This window comes from Miniopterus natalensis, chromosome X, assembly GCF_054644295.1.
Source record: "Miniopterus natalensis isolate mMinNat1 chromosome X, mMinNat1.hap1, whole genome shotgun sequence".
NCBI classification, from domain to species: domain Eukaryota; kingdom Metazoa; phylum Chordata; class Mammalia; order Chiroptera; family Miniopteridae; genus Miniopterus; species Miniopterus natalensis.
This window is the reverse complement of record NC_142103.1, coordinates 54,310,711-54,325,052: the sequence shown is the minus strand read 5'-3', so window position 1 is coordinate 54,325,052 and position 14,342 is coordinate 54,310,711. Positions and strand designations below refer to the sequence as shown.

Genomic DNA, 14,342 nt, shown 5'->3' with positions numbered 1-14,342 from the left:
GGAACTATGGGCCTCAATTCCATTTCCAACCAGTCCTTGGGCCTCCTCAAGCTATGGCTTCCCACAATTGCCCGTTATTTTTTGCTGGTACCAACAAGGGTGCTTCCTCTCCAGTTGGCTTCCTCTCTGGTCATCAGGCAGATAATTGCTTGGTTCCAGGATGGCCCCAGAGCTTTTGTCAACTCCTCCCAAGGAATCCAGCTCCTTCCTCCTAGGCCCAGTTCCACAGGGAGGGTCTCCCTGAATGATAGTCTCAAAGGCCAGACAGAATGAACTTCCTCCTTTATGCCTCATCAATTTAGGGGAAAGAGATTATATCCCCCAACAGCTTTACTTCTGTGAACACATACTTCTGTGGATTCCTGTAGACTTGCCTTGACCCCAAAAGTGCCAGACGCTCAATTCTTTCTCTGAGTTCAAATCTTTTTCCCTGTAGATTTTTTTAAAGATTTTAGAGATAGGGAGGGACAAGAGGGGGTAAGAGAAAGAGAGAGAGAGAAAGAGAAAGAGAGAGAAAGAGAGAGAGAGAGAGAGAGAGAGAGAGAGAGAGAGAGAGAGAGAAATGTGAGAGAGAAACATCAATCAGTTGCCTTCCACATGCACCCTGACCAAGGATGGAAACTGCAATCTGGGTATGTGCCCTGACAGGAAATCGAACCCACCACTTTTTGGTTTATGGGACAAAGCTCCAACCAACTGAGTCACACCAGCCAGAGTTTCCCTGTAGTTTTCACCTATGGGGTTCCTTCTGATCTCACAGAATGACTGCTCCCTCCTTCCTATGGCAGCCCCTCAGAGACCCCAACACAAAACACCATCTCCTCTTGAGTGTTCTCCAAGCCAAACAGCCTCATTTACCCTAAGCAGAGTAGTGCAGTGGGGAAAAGCATAGTATTGCAGTCAAAGCTTTATTTTTGGAACTCCATATCACAACTTACTGACTAAATGACATAGTGGTTTTTTACTTATCATAGGAAGGATCATTGTGAGAATTAAAGCACATAGCCAGGGATACTCCATAATAGGTGCTCAATAAATGATTATTTCTTAAAACAACACTGATCTTCGAAATGGAAAGTCATGAACTTCCTGGTTTTCTGCCTTTCCTTTCTTCAACCAATATGAAAGATTCAAGTCTCGCATTGGCTATTTTTGGGAAGTAATAGCTTTCAGAACTAGCATACCAATCTGGCCAGGGGTCCTTACCATCTGGGCTTCCCTCAGAACCACACCCACAGTACGTAGACCAAACCAACACTAATGAAGAATTACTAGGCCTTGTGGCCTTCTAAAATTAATAAACTTCTTTGTTCAAGGACTTTCCTGCCCTAGGCTCTAAATTATGCCTTCTTCACCCTCTACAGCTATCCCCCTCCAATGCAAATGAACAAAGTCCCCAGTGTTGAGGGCAGCTAGGGTAGGTTTGAGAGGGGTAGGGTGTAAAACCAAGGCTCTGGATAGGAGTCTGAGTAAAGTCTGAAGAAGCCTCTGGTTTCCAGCTGCACCATAAAATCCACACTAGCTAATACTCTCCCCTCTATAGCTGCTGTCCAGAATGATATTGCTTTCTTTTTTTTTCTTTTTTAAATATATCTTTATTGATGTCAGAGAGAGGAAAGGAGAGGGAGAGAGAGAGATAGAAACATCAATGATGAGTCATTGATCGAGCCCACAACCTGGGCATGTGCCCTGACCAGGAATCAAACCCTGATCGCCTGGATCCTAGGTCAACGCTCAACCGCTGAGCCACGCCCGGCCAGGCGAGAATGATATTGCTTTCTGAAGCAAAGGGCTAAACAGCTTTTATAGCGTATGGACACTTTCTCCCTTTTGTCCTAGAGACATTAAGAAGCCTGTCGAAGAGGAAATGTTCCCCATCATGGTAGCTTCCCCTCCCCCACACATATGCCAACTGCTATCCCTACTCAAGTGAGGCATTTCCCTGTTACAGAAAGGAGTCATATGAACTCCAAACAGTGGGTTAGAAATGGGAAAGAGATATGGAATACAGAAACAAATGCTGGAGATAAATTTTTGAAAGATAACCAGACTTGAGAGATCAGTTAGACATTGTACAGATGGGTAAGCTGAGGCCCAAAGAAGGAAAAGGTTTGTGTAAGGTATCAAAAGAATTAGCAGTACAGGCCCGGTTGGGCGTGGCTCAGTGGTTGAGTGTCGACCTAGGATCCAGGCAATCGGGGTTCGATTCCCGGTCGGGGCATATGCCCCGGTTGTGGGCCCAATCAATGACTCTCCCATCATTGATGTTTCTATCTCTCTCTCTCTCCCTCTCCTTTCCTCTCTCTGAAATCAATAAAGATATATATATATTTTAAAAAGAATTAGCAGTACAGCCAGCCCTAGGGCCCAATATTTCTAACTTTCTATCCAGTGCCCTTTCAATTTCACCAGGCTGTTCCTTTAAAAGCTCTCCAATAGAAAACCTGCATACAAACAGAGAATGCAAAGCCTTAATATAATCAATATGCATTTAGTCATTCCAGACTAGCACTGTAATCACTTTGAGCTATGTGAATGTCAGTATATTACTTTAATTGTAGTAAATGTATGTTTACTACAGTTCCTCTGATTAGTTTATACTTTCACAAATTAAGTATTAATGATTACCCTTCACTATTCAAAACAAAACAAACTCCAGAGAAGAAGCAAGTTCCAGCTAAATTCAAAGTTAGACACTCAGAGGATCTTCAAGCCTATCTCTCAACTCAATGTAATTAACAAGACAAGAAGTAGGATGGCATTTGGAAGCTATCATTTATTATATCTTTACTAAATGCTGGATGCTTCACATAACACTTGCTTCTTGGCCCTGACTGGGTAGATCAGCTAGTTAGAGCGTTGTCCCAACACACCAAGGTTGCAGGTTTGATCCTCGGTAAGGGCACATACAAGAATCAACCAATGAATGCATAAATAAGTGGAAGAACAAATCAATCTGTCTCTCTTCTTCTTCCTCTCCTCCTCCTTCTCCTCTTCTTTCTTCTTTCTTCCTTCTCTCTTCCTTTTTTCCTCCTCCTCTTCCTCCTCCTCCTTCTCTCTCTCCCTCCCTCCCTCTAAAATCAATCAATAAAAATTTTTTTAAAATGTTTGCATCCCTATTTGTATTTTCTTATTGTCATTTTCACCTATTTCTAATTTATCCTTTTGAATTTTGTTTATCATTATAAAACACTATAACAAGTTTTTTGGGTAACAAGTGAGATATAAATAATATACTCTTTCATAACCTCAAAAAGCCTGAGTTAAGTATTAGACCAACTTTGTTTTTGGATGAAAATACCAACCAGGAGAGGTTCAAAATTTTCACAAGGCCTAGCTAGGAAAATAAATATTCTGTTCCCTCATCTGTAAAATGGGGCCAGTACTAATTTCTATACTCAAGGGCTTTGTGATAGTCAAATGATATGGTACACAAAGTGCCTGTCACAGTACCTGGCACACAGTAAGCCCTGGACAAACATGTCTTATCTGTGTTAGCCATAAACAATTTTCTCAGTCTACCGTGTGACGTCAGGGACTTAGAGGGGCATGCCCAACCAAGTTTTCTTCAGATTTCTAGTCATTCCTTCCTTCCTTTTAAAGGAGATCTGGATAGAAAACAGCCTTTTCACATTGCCATCCTCTCCTTGTCTTTCTCCCCACCAGTCAGAAGTATTCATAGAAATAGAATTATCTCATTTAAATATAACCTATTTTGTCTTTCTTCCTTCCCATTCCCAACTCTAGGGAAGTTCTCAGACTGTAGAGGGACTTTGAGGGCAAAGAAGAAAGGGAAGCAAGAGTGCCTGGAAAACCCATCAAGGTAATGTGTGGTCCTAACATCCTGGACAATGTCAGGCCCCCACCTTACCAGAGGCTAGTGGGAAAAAGGAATAGCCTATCTGGAGGAATCCCAGCCACTGGAAATGGGAACCACTTTTCACTCCTGAAAGTCTGGTCACAGATGGGACATTCCCTTGGCCCCTGGAGACTTATTTGAATGCTGAAAGATTCTGTGGCCCCCACCTGGCTATTATATAGCACATTCCTTATGATAATAATGATTTGCAGTGAAGGGATACCTCTTGGGTTGGAGACAGGAATAACCACATCAATATCACCTTCATGGCATGACTACAGGACATGAAACACCCTCCTATTGTATTCATCATCTTCAAGGGTGTCCTAAGTTGTAATAATCCTTTGAGGGAAATGTACATAGAGCATACAACTTCAGGGACAATAAGTTAGTTTCTGTGTACTAGAAAACAACAACAAAGAAAATGTGACAGAAGCCATATGATGCAGTGACAACAATGTGGGGTGTAAATCCCAGCCAGATACCAGCTGGATGCAATTAAGTTATTTAATTTCTGAGCCTCATCATTAAAATGGAGAAGAGATCACTTACATTTTTCAGAGTTGAGAGAAAGGCACCATGTGCTAACATATTTATTTTCTTAATTTATTTTTCAATTATAGTTTACATTCAATATTATTTGGTATTAGTTTCAGGTGTACAACATAGTGGTTAGACAGTCATATAATTTACAAAATGTTCCCCTGATATTTCAAGTACCCACCTGGCACCACACATAGTTACAACAATATTATTGACTCTGTTCCTTATGCTGTGATTTACAATCCTGTGACTATTTTGTAACTACCAATTTCTACTTCTTCATCCCTTCACCTATTTCACCCAGTACCCCCCCAAAAAACACTCTCCCCTAGTTTTTAGAGCATCTAACACAGAATAACACCCCACTTGCTTCTCTGTTCTGCCATGTTCATGATCAAGGATAGAATTAATCAGAGCCATCCAAGGTAGCCAAAGTTAAACTTTTAAAAATTTTATTTATTTTATTTTTAATTTATCTTTATTGTTGAAAGTATTACAAGTATATCATTTTTTCCCCCCACTGATCCCCTCCACCTTGCTCCCACCCCCTCCCCAGGCCTTCACTCCATTATTGTCTCTGTCCTTGGGTTAGGCACATATGCATATAACTTCTTTGGTTAATCTTTTCCCACCCTCCACCCACTTCCCTCTTCCCTATGAAATATGACCATCTGTTGCATGCTTCTACATCTCTGGATCTATTTAGTTTGTTGGATTCTTTTGTTCGTTAGGTTCTTAAAGAAGACCCTTCAACATTTCATGTAGTACTGGTCAGGTGGTGATGAACTCCTTTAGCTTTTTCTTATCTGTGAAGCTCTTTATCTGACCTTCAGTTCTAAATGATAGCTTTGCTGGGTAGAGTAATCTTAGTTGTAGGTTCTTGCTTTTCATCACTTTGAAAATTTCTTGCCACTCCCTTCTGACCTGCAAAGTTTCTGTTGAGAAATCAGCTGACAGTCGTATGGGTGCTCCCTTGTAGGTAACTAACTATTTTCTCTTGCTGCTTTTAAGATTCTCTCTTCGGCTTTAACTTTTGGCATTTAAATTATTATGTGTCTTGGTGTGGGCCTCTTTGGGTTCCTCTTGTTCGGAACCCTCTGTGCTTCCTGGACTTGTAAGTCTATTTCTTTCCCTGGGTAGGGGAAGTTTTCTGTAATTATTTTTTCTTGCTCTCTTTCTTCTTCTGGCACCCCTATAATGTGAATATTAGGAAGCCTGAAGTTATCCCAAAGACTCCTTACCTTATCTTCATATTTCTGGACATTTTTCTTTTTGCTCTTCTGGTTCGATGTTTTTTTCCTCACATTCCAAATTGCTGATTTGATTCTCAGCATCCTCTACTCAACTGTTGATTCCCTGTAAATTATTCTTCATTTCAGTCTGTATAGCCTTCATTTCTGATTGGTACTTTATTATGTCATTGATGAGCTCACTAGTTTCCTTAATAGTCTTAGTAAGATCCTTGAGCATCCTTATTACCATTATTCTGAACTCTGTACCTAGTAGCTTGCTTGTCTCTATTTCATTTAGTTGCTTTTCCGGAGATTTATTCTCTTCTTTCCTTTGTGACATGTTTCTTTATCTCTACATTTTGGCTGCTTCCAGGTGTTTGTTTCTCTGTATTGGGTACAGCTGCTATGTCTCCTGGAATTTGTAGAGTGGCTTTGTGTAGTAGTTGTCCTGTAGGGTCCAGTGGCTGAGCCTCCCTAGTCACCTGAGCTGGGCCATCTAGGGGTGCCCCTGTGTGACTGTGTGCACTGTCCCGTTGTGGTTGAACCTTGGTTGCTGTTGGCATCACTGGGTGGAACTGACCACCAGGCCAATCAGCTATGAGGACCAGCTGCAACTACAGCCAAACAGCTGCTGTGCTGGAGATACCCCTGTAGAGCAGGATTTACTTCAGTAGAGCATTAGCATTCACAGAGTACACCCCTTGAGTGTGTCACTCATGGATGTGGTAGGGTTTAATCCATCATGGCCAAGTCTGACCACCGGGTGCAGTCTCTGGAGCCTCCTGGGAGGTGCAAAGTCAGCCTCTGCGTGTGCCTTGCCCAGAGCCACCAAGCATGAGCTACACAGCAAACCGTAGTTGCCTGCTACTTGTGCTGGGCTTGGAGGTGTCCAGGAGAGGCCAAGCTATGAACCAATGCTGGCTGCCACTAGTCCCAGGCCTGGGGCCACTTATGAATACATATGGGGCATGCTGAGGCCAGCTGCTGCTTGTTTGAGAAATTTTAGGAAAGCCCTAAGCATGAAGCTAGAGAAGCCACTGGCATAGAAAAGCCACTGGAAATGGCTTGGATGAGCTTGCAAGCAGGGAGGGGCAGGGCCTCGGGGAAGCACCAGGGTAGGGCTAAAAGTGTGAGTCAGGTGCTGGAGATTCAAATATGGTGCCTGCCTGCTGGCTTTGTGAGGGGAGGGCACACCAAAGGAGCAATGGCCTCTGTCAGCTCTTCTATCTGTGAGAAAACTGCTCCTCCACCTCTCCCTGATTTCAGGCAAGGTAGTTCCTCCCCGAATGTCCCAGGTTCTTTTAAAACTGCTGCTCAGCGCTGGAGCTCAGAGGGAGTGCCTCTAAGTGACTCTGTGTGCTGGCCCTTTAACAGGAGCTGCCTGGGACTCCCACAGCTTCCATGTCCCTCAGCTCCAGTCCCCGCTGGTTTTCACAGCCCGAAGTTGTGGGGACTTCTCTTCCTGGCCCCAGAACCCTGGGCTGGGGGGCCTGTTGTGGGCCTGGGACCCCTCACTGCTCCAGGAAACCTCCACTGCTGAGATGTCCCTCCAGGTTTTAAACTGCGGCACCTGGGTATGGGACCGTGGCCATGTCTGTGGGATTCAGCCCTGATCCGCCCTCATCTCTACCCCTCCTACTGGTCTCGTTGCTCCTTCAGTTCCCTCCTTGTAGGGCTTCTGTTCAGCTAGATTTCAGGAGGTTCTGAGTGATGGTGGTTCTGTATTTTAGTTGTAATTTTGACGTGGTTGTGGGAGGTGGGGGGTACTGAGGTTACCTACGCCGCCATCCTTTTGTCTGTATTTATTTTTAAAATATATCTTTATTGATTTCAGAGAGAGGAAAGGAGAGAGAGAGAGTTGAAACATCAATGATGAGAGAGTTGTCACTGATCGGCTGCCTCCTGCAAGCCTCCAACTGGGGATCAAGCCGCAACCAAGGCATATGCCCTGACCGGGAATCAAACCGTGATCTCCTGGATCCTAGGTCAATGCTCAACCACTGAGCCATGCCCAGCCAGGTGCCAAAGTTAAACTTTGCCTTTTTATTTTTTTATTAAGGCTCAGGTCAGCCTTTGTCTTGACCTATCTTAGAGGCAAGAGTAGGAAAAGAAATTCCCAAGAAGCAGGTACTGTGGTGGAAGCAATTGGGAGAAGTAAAAGAGGCTTATGGGCAACAAGTGTGTCCCTTACCTGGTCAAACAACTGCTTGCCGGTGGTGTTGGGCTGAATGGCAAACTCCAGTTCTGCATCCATGGTGGTCACACGTACATTGATCTAGGATACGATCAAAGGAGGCAAGTTAGTTGTCTGGGTCGATGCTCAGCATAGGCTGAGACAAGTGTCTCTGTTCAACCACAGAAGAGGGAACCAAGTGATAAGAACCTGAGCAAATTAGATACTAGTGGCAAGGGAAGGAGAATATTAGAGCAAACAAATAATAGCCCAGCCCTTTCTTACAACCAGCTTACTACTAAAGGTTAAAAAAACCCACAGTAACAAAGCAATGCTTACCATGGAGAAAATGAATGAAAATCAGCTTACCATAAAGAGGAAGCAAGTGCTGACAGTATTTCTTTCAGGAAGCCTTCCCCACCCATCCTAGCCCGCCCCAAGTCCGCAGAGTCCTCTTTACACTTCTGATTTACAGCCTGGATTATCTGAAGCACTGGTCATTGCAAAGCCAAATTAAGGACAGGATAAAGAACATTGGGTTCCAACCTTGGATACGTCTTATTCCCTTCCTGGACCTTAGTTACCCTCATCTCTTCTAGGACAGGAATGGGGGTGGAGGTCAGTCAATTACACTAGATGATATCCAAGGACCATTTTGGTACTGACGTCTATTGTTCTATATACTAAATTGCATTGTTAACATTTCTTATATTTATGTCTCATTGGTGTCCTTAGGTACAAGACAGGAAAGAAGCCTCAGCAGAAGTAGGTGTGGGTATCATAGAGGCGCTACCAAAGCAAAGTCAGCAGAGGGAAAAGGAACAGAGAGAAGCCCAGATTAAAAAACAAAGCAAAACCAAAGAATAGGTAGCCACACACAGGCTTTCATAGTGAACAGATCCCCTAGCCCAAGTCACTAATAGCTGAAATTTCATTAGTACAGATTTGTTCCTCTGATTGAAAACTTGGTAGTTTTCAGGTGATAATAGTAGTAACAGCAACAATAAGCAGAAACTTTCATGTATGGAGACTTACTAGTCAGTATGCACTTCATATATACCACCCAATTTAGTATCAACAATCACCCTGTGAAGTAGAGAGTATCATCTCCACACTGAGGGTGAAGAAGTAGATATTTGTCTAAAGTCATATTACTAGAGAGAAAGACATGGTTTGATCTAAGTCCAAACCATGAATTTAAACCAATATGCTAAACACCTCTTACATAAAAATATAAAATGTATCCCATTAAAAGAATTCAGGGAAATTCCAAAATGGTGGCAGATTAAATGGAAGCGACACTGACTCTCCTAGCACCAAACTGGAATTACAACTAAAATATAGAAAAACAACCTGATTAATCAACTGAAGACTAGCTGGAGAGCACCCTCATAACCAAGGAGAAAAAGTGGAGGCCACAGAGAGACTGGGAGGAAGTGCAGAGGCACAAGAGAGCCGGCTGGGCTCCCACAGGCAGCAGCTGAAGGTCTGGATGGACATCTCAGCTGTGGAGGTTCCCACTGAGAACTCTGGGGTCTAAACCTCAAGCTGGGCTCCCCAGCCAAGAGCACCAGAACTAAGGTGCCCACATAACATCTGGCTGCAAATAGCAGCAAGGAGTGTTTCTGTCCACCAGGGAGATAGGCCTAAAAATGCAGGCACCCTCTTAAAGGGCCAATGCACAAGGTTTCTTTTGCAACCACACACCTTGGCAGAGGGAGAGAAGAGTGGACTAGAGCTGCGTGAGGAGAATCCAGTGTCGGGGGCTCTGAGGAGAGAACTGGGATTCCTGTGCTGAGTCATTGCCCCAGACTGCAGAGGACATCTTTTTCAGGCAGACCTTAGCCATCTTGGCAGCTTTTGCCTGGGGTGGGGGAAGCAACTGCCCCACCCTGTCGAGTTTATGCCTGTCTGTGGTCTGGAGCCTGAGGCTCATTAAAAGTCTGAAGTCAATCAGCCTGCAGGCAAAGGCGGATCTCTGGATGGTATGAGTCTTTGCCTGGTTGGCTTCAGGACCTGGGGCTTGGAAAAGCAGACCTAGGTGCACATCTTTTTCCTTTCCAAACACATCTGGCCTCAACACAGGGATCCACAAGCTGGGAGTTGCTGAAGGCTCCAAACAGGGTACTCAAGGCCAGCAACAAACAATGTCTGACATTGACCTGCACCAGAGACCAACCAGAAAGACTGAGTCCTAGAAAATCTACCTAATGTATAGAAACAAACCCAAACAGGCAGCCAAAATGGAGAGACAAAAAACAAGCCCCAAATTAAAGAAGAGAATTCTCCAGAAGAAGAGATCAATGAAATGGAGGTAAGCAATCTATCAGATATAGAATTCAAAATACTGATTGTAAGGATGTTCAACAGCATGAGAAACTATATGGAAAGTATGAAGGAAATTAAGAATAACAGCAGAAATAAAGAATACATTAGAAGAGATTAACAGCAGATTACAGGAAGTCGAGGATAGGATCAGTAAATTAGAAGACAGGTAGTAAAAAAGCACTCAGAGAACGAAAAAGAAAAAAACAATTTAAAAGCAGGACAGCTTAAGGGAGCTGTAGGACAACATGAAATGTAACAATATTCCCATCATAGGAATGCCAGAAGGGGAAAAGAATAAGCAAGAGATAGAGAACCTGTTGGAAGAAATAATGGCAGAAAACTTCCCTAACCTGGTCAAGGAAAAAGTCACACAAGTTCAAGAGGCACAGAGAGTCCCAACCAAGAAGAACCCAGAGGACCACACACAGTTACATAATTAAAATGCCAAAAATTCAAGACAAAGAGAGAGTCTTCAAGGCAACAAGAGAAAAGCAATCTATTACCTATAAATGAGTTCCCATAAGGCTGTCAGCTGATTTCTCATTAGAAACTCTACAGGCCAGAAGGGAATTGAGCATGAAGTACTCAAAGCAATGAAAAGCAAGGATCTGAAACCAAGACTACTCTATCCAGCAAAGCTATCATTCAAAATAGATGGTAAAATAAACAGCTTCCCCCTCCCCCCCCCACCAAAAAAAGGCTAAAGGAGTTTATGAGCACCAAACCAGCAATGCAAGGAATGTTAAAGGGACTGCTGTAATAAGAAATAGAGAGAAACATAGGCATAAAGAATTAAAATGGCAATAAATACCTATCAATTTTAACCTTACATGTAAATGGATAAAATGCTCCAATCAAAAGACATAGGGTAGCTGAATGAATTGGAAAACATGATCCAAATATATATTGTCTACAAGAGACCAAACTCAGAACAAAAGTCTCACACAGGATGAGAGTGAAGGGATGGAAAAAATTTCCATGCAAATGGAAACAAAAACAAAAGGGTGGGATAGCAATACTCATATCTGACAAAACAGACTTCAAAATGAAGGCTATAATAAAATACAAGAAAGGTCACTACACAATCCTAAAGGAATCGATCCAACAACAGGATATAACCCTGGTAGACATATATGCACCCAATATAGGAGCATCTAAATATATAAAAAAAACTTCTGGAGGACTTTAAGGGAGAGGTCGACAGGAATACAGTCATAGTAGGCAATTCAGCACCCCACTGACTTCACTGGATAGATCTTCCAAACAAAAACTCAACAAGGAAACAGTGACTCTAAATGACACACTACATCAGATGGATTTATGGAACTGCCATTTGATCCAGTGATCCCACTTCTAGGGATATATCCTAAGAAACCTGAAACACAAATCAGAAAGAATATTTGCACCCCTTTGTCCATAGCAGTGCAATTTACAATAGCTAAGATCTGGAAACAGCCCAATGCCCATCAGTAGGTGAGTAGATAAAAAAGCTGTGGGACATTTACACTATGGAATACTACACAGCTATAAAAAAGAAGGATCCTTTATCCTTTAAGACAGCATGGAGGGACCTGGAAAGTATTGTGCTGAGTGAAATAAGCCATTCAGAGAAAGACAAGTATCACATGATCTCACTTATATGTGGAATATAATGAACGTAATAAACTGATGAACAAAATAGATCCAGAGACATGGAAGCATGGGACAGACTGATCATTTTCTGAGGGATGTCAGGGGTGCGTGGGTTAATCAAATAACCAAATTTGGGAAGAAATTAACCAAATAACTTATATTTATATATGCATGACCTATGGACACAGACAATAGTGTGGTGAAGGCCTTGGGGGGGGCAGGGGGGGATAGAAGGGGTCAATGAGGAAAAAAGAGGACATCTGTAATACTTTCAACAATACAGATAAATTTTTAAAAAAACAAAGATTTTTTTAAATTATCGTACAGTTTACTTAAGTAATCTATATGGTACAGACACAAGATAGTATTTGTTATATGATCATATAAAATGTTTATGAAGAGTATTTCATGCCCAGAGAAATACTTCAGTAATGTTAAATGAGGAAGAGTAAGCACCAAGATTGCATGAACTCAATTTTGTAAACGCTATGCACAGAGAGATGGCTGGAATCATGTCCGAGTGTTTGTTAGGCTTAGTTTTGGGATGGTGATCTTATGAGTGTTCTACATGTTCTACGATGCTGACATACTACTTATACTATTCGGGGGAAGAGAGACTAAAAATAGAATTGTCAAATATGCAAATCCCCATGGAATGGGTAACATATTAAGCCTTATCAGTCTTTGACACCTCTGGGCCTTTCCTGAGCACAGGGGTCAGTTACCGGGGAAGAGGAGGCCAGACAGTCATTTTGCTAGCTAAACAATTTGAATGAGGACCAGGCCTGGGGAGCAACTTTGTAAATAAAATCTCACTAGGGAGTCAGGGAGGAAATCTATTTTAGGATTGACAATGGGACAGGAAGGCCCTGAAGGCAAGAACAAGTAAGGCAAGTACCCCAGAGGGAGGCAATGGGCAAGGTTACCCACCTAGACTTGGTGTTACCCTAGGCTTCCTGCCAATCCAGTGACCTCCAGAGAACAGGACCTCATAAGGTAGGCAAAATGAGGCCCAATGTGCTGGAATTTGGCCGCAATATCTAGCCTCAAATCACCCTTGAGCTGTGTCAGGAGAGACCTCAAAACAACAATGACTGAGGGAATAGGAAAAAGCGGAAATGGGACAGTGGGTATTTTAGTACATTGGACTTCATTCTTACCTCAAAGTTTCTGTCTTAGAGTTACCGTTCCAATACCCAAGACTCTGTGTACACACAAGATGTTGACTAAGTGAATAGTACCAAGCAAGGGGCTATAAGATACAGATATAGCATAATATACAGATTCAGAAGTGGGAACATTTTACATCTTGACCTTTTCTGTGACATGGACCCTTTTGAGCAGTTTGGTGAAGTCTATGGATCCCTTCTCAGAATATTTGTAAATACATGAAATAAAGTAGATAGAAAGAAGCCAATTGTATTGAAATAGTTATCAAAATTTAGTGTGTGCTTTATTATAATTTTAAGTAATTACCTAGCACTGGGCCTTATTAGTTATTACTGCTGTAATTTCAACTTTGTGGTGAGCATATTTTGAGAAATCTACAATAACTAAATTGTGACATAAAAGTACCTTTGATTTCCATTGGTGACAAAGTCACAGATATTGCCATTACTACTTTTTTGGCCTACATTCTTAATTGAAAGAAGGGCTAAAAGAAGAGGTTAGTGAAAACAAATATGTAATTTTCTTCTATCCAAGTGTATCCTTCACACTTCAAAGTATATCCATGGATCCCATGGAGACCCAAGGACCCCAGGTTGAGGAGCTTCCTATAAATTTCAGTTACCCAGTATTAATGGAACATTATGTTTAAGGAACTATGGGTTAGAGTAGAGATGTAGGACCAGTTCCTGACCCCAAGGCACTATTGAATAACAAAAAACTGTAATATAAAAGAGAGACACCCTAAGAAGTGCTGTAGTGGAACAGAAAAAACCTTTTGTGGAAATAAAATACCACAGTTCAGTGGTATTTGCACTGGTCTCTAAGGATAAGCTGGATTCTGAAAAGGAGGGACTGTGGAAATGGGGGTAACAGCAACCAAGTGTCCTAGGTAGAAATGTGTGATGGCTCAGAGGAGACAGAGATGCAGATGGCCTGCTTAGAAGCAAGCATACAGGCCTACTCCAGGGTGAATAAGGCCAGCAGAGTGAAGAGTAGGCAAGAAACTGGGAAGGTAAGTAGGTGGAGGGCCTTAAAGGCTATGCTAGAAAGCTTGGCCTTGATTCTGTTACCAGTGGCCAGCCAGCCTGGAGGTTCTGAGCAGGGTGGGGCCAAATCTGAACAAGACTTTTTGGAAGAAAGCACCCAGGGAGAAAACTGAGGAAAGGGATGGGACTCTAGGGCCTCATTCCACAGCCTGGGAGTTCCCTTTTATTCACATTATTGGGAAGATGTTTTTCAAAGGAAATAAGCCAGTGTCTCTTGCATATCATGTCAATCACAGGTATTGTCAATTTAGCATCTTCAGGGCTTAGCCTATAGGCCCAAATATTGAATTCAAATATTTGTTAAAGAAAAGGGATTAAGAGGTACAAATTGGCAGTTATGAAACAGACATACGGATGTA

General features: G+C 42.4%; 1 protein-coding gene across 1 annotated transcript in view; it reads right to left on the bottom strand.

The window, feature by feature from the left end:
• MSN (moesin) overlaps positions 1-14,342 on the bottom strand; it is a 75,415-nt gene that overhangs the window by 20,842 nt on the left and 40,231 nt on the right. The window contains exon 2 of the mRNA XM_087813540.1: positions 7,826-7,909. Within this exon, the coding sequence (XP_087669666.1) occupies positions 7,826-7,909 (84 nt within the window). The remainder of the gene's footprint in view (positions 1-7,825; positions 7,910-14,342) is intronic.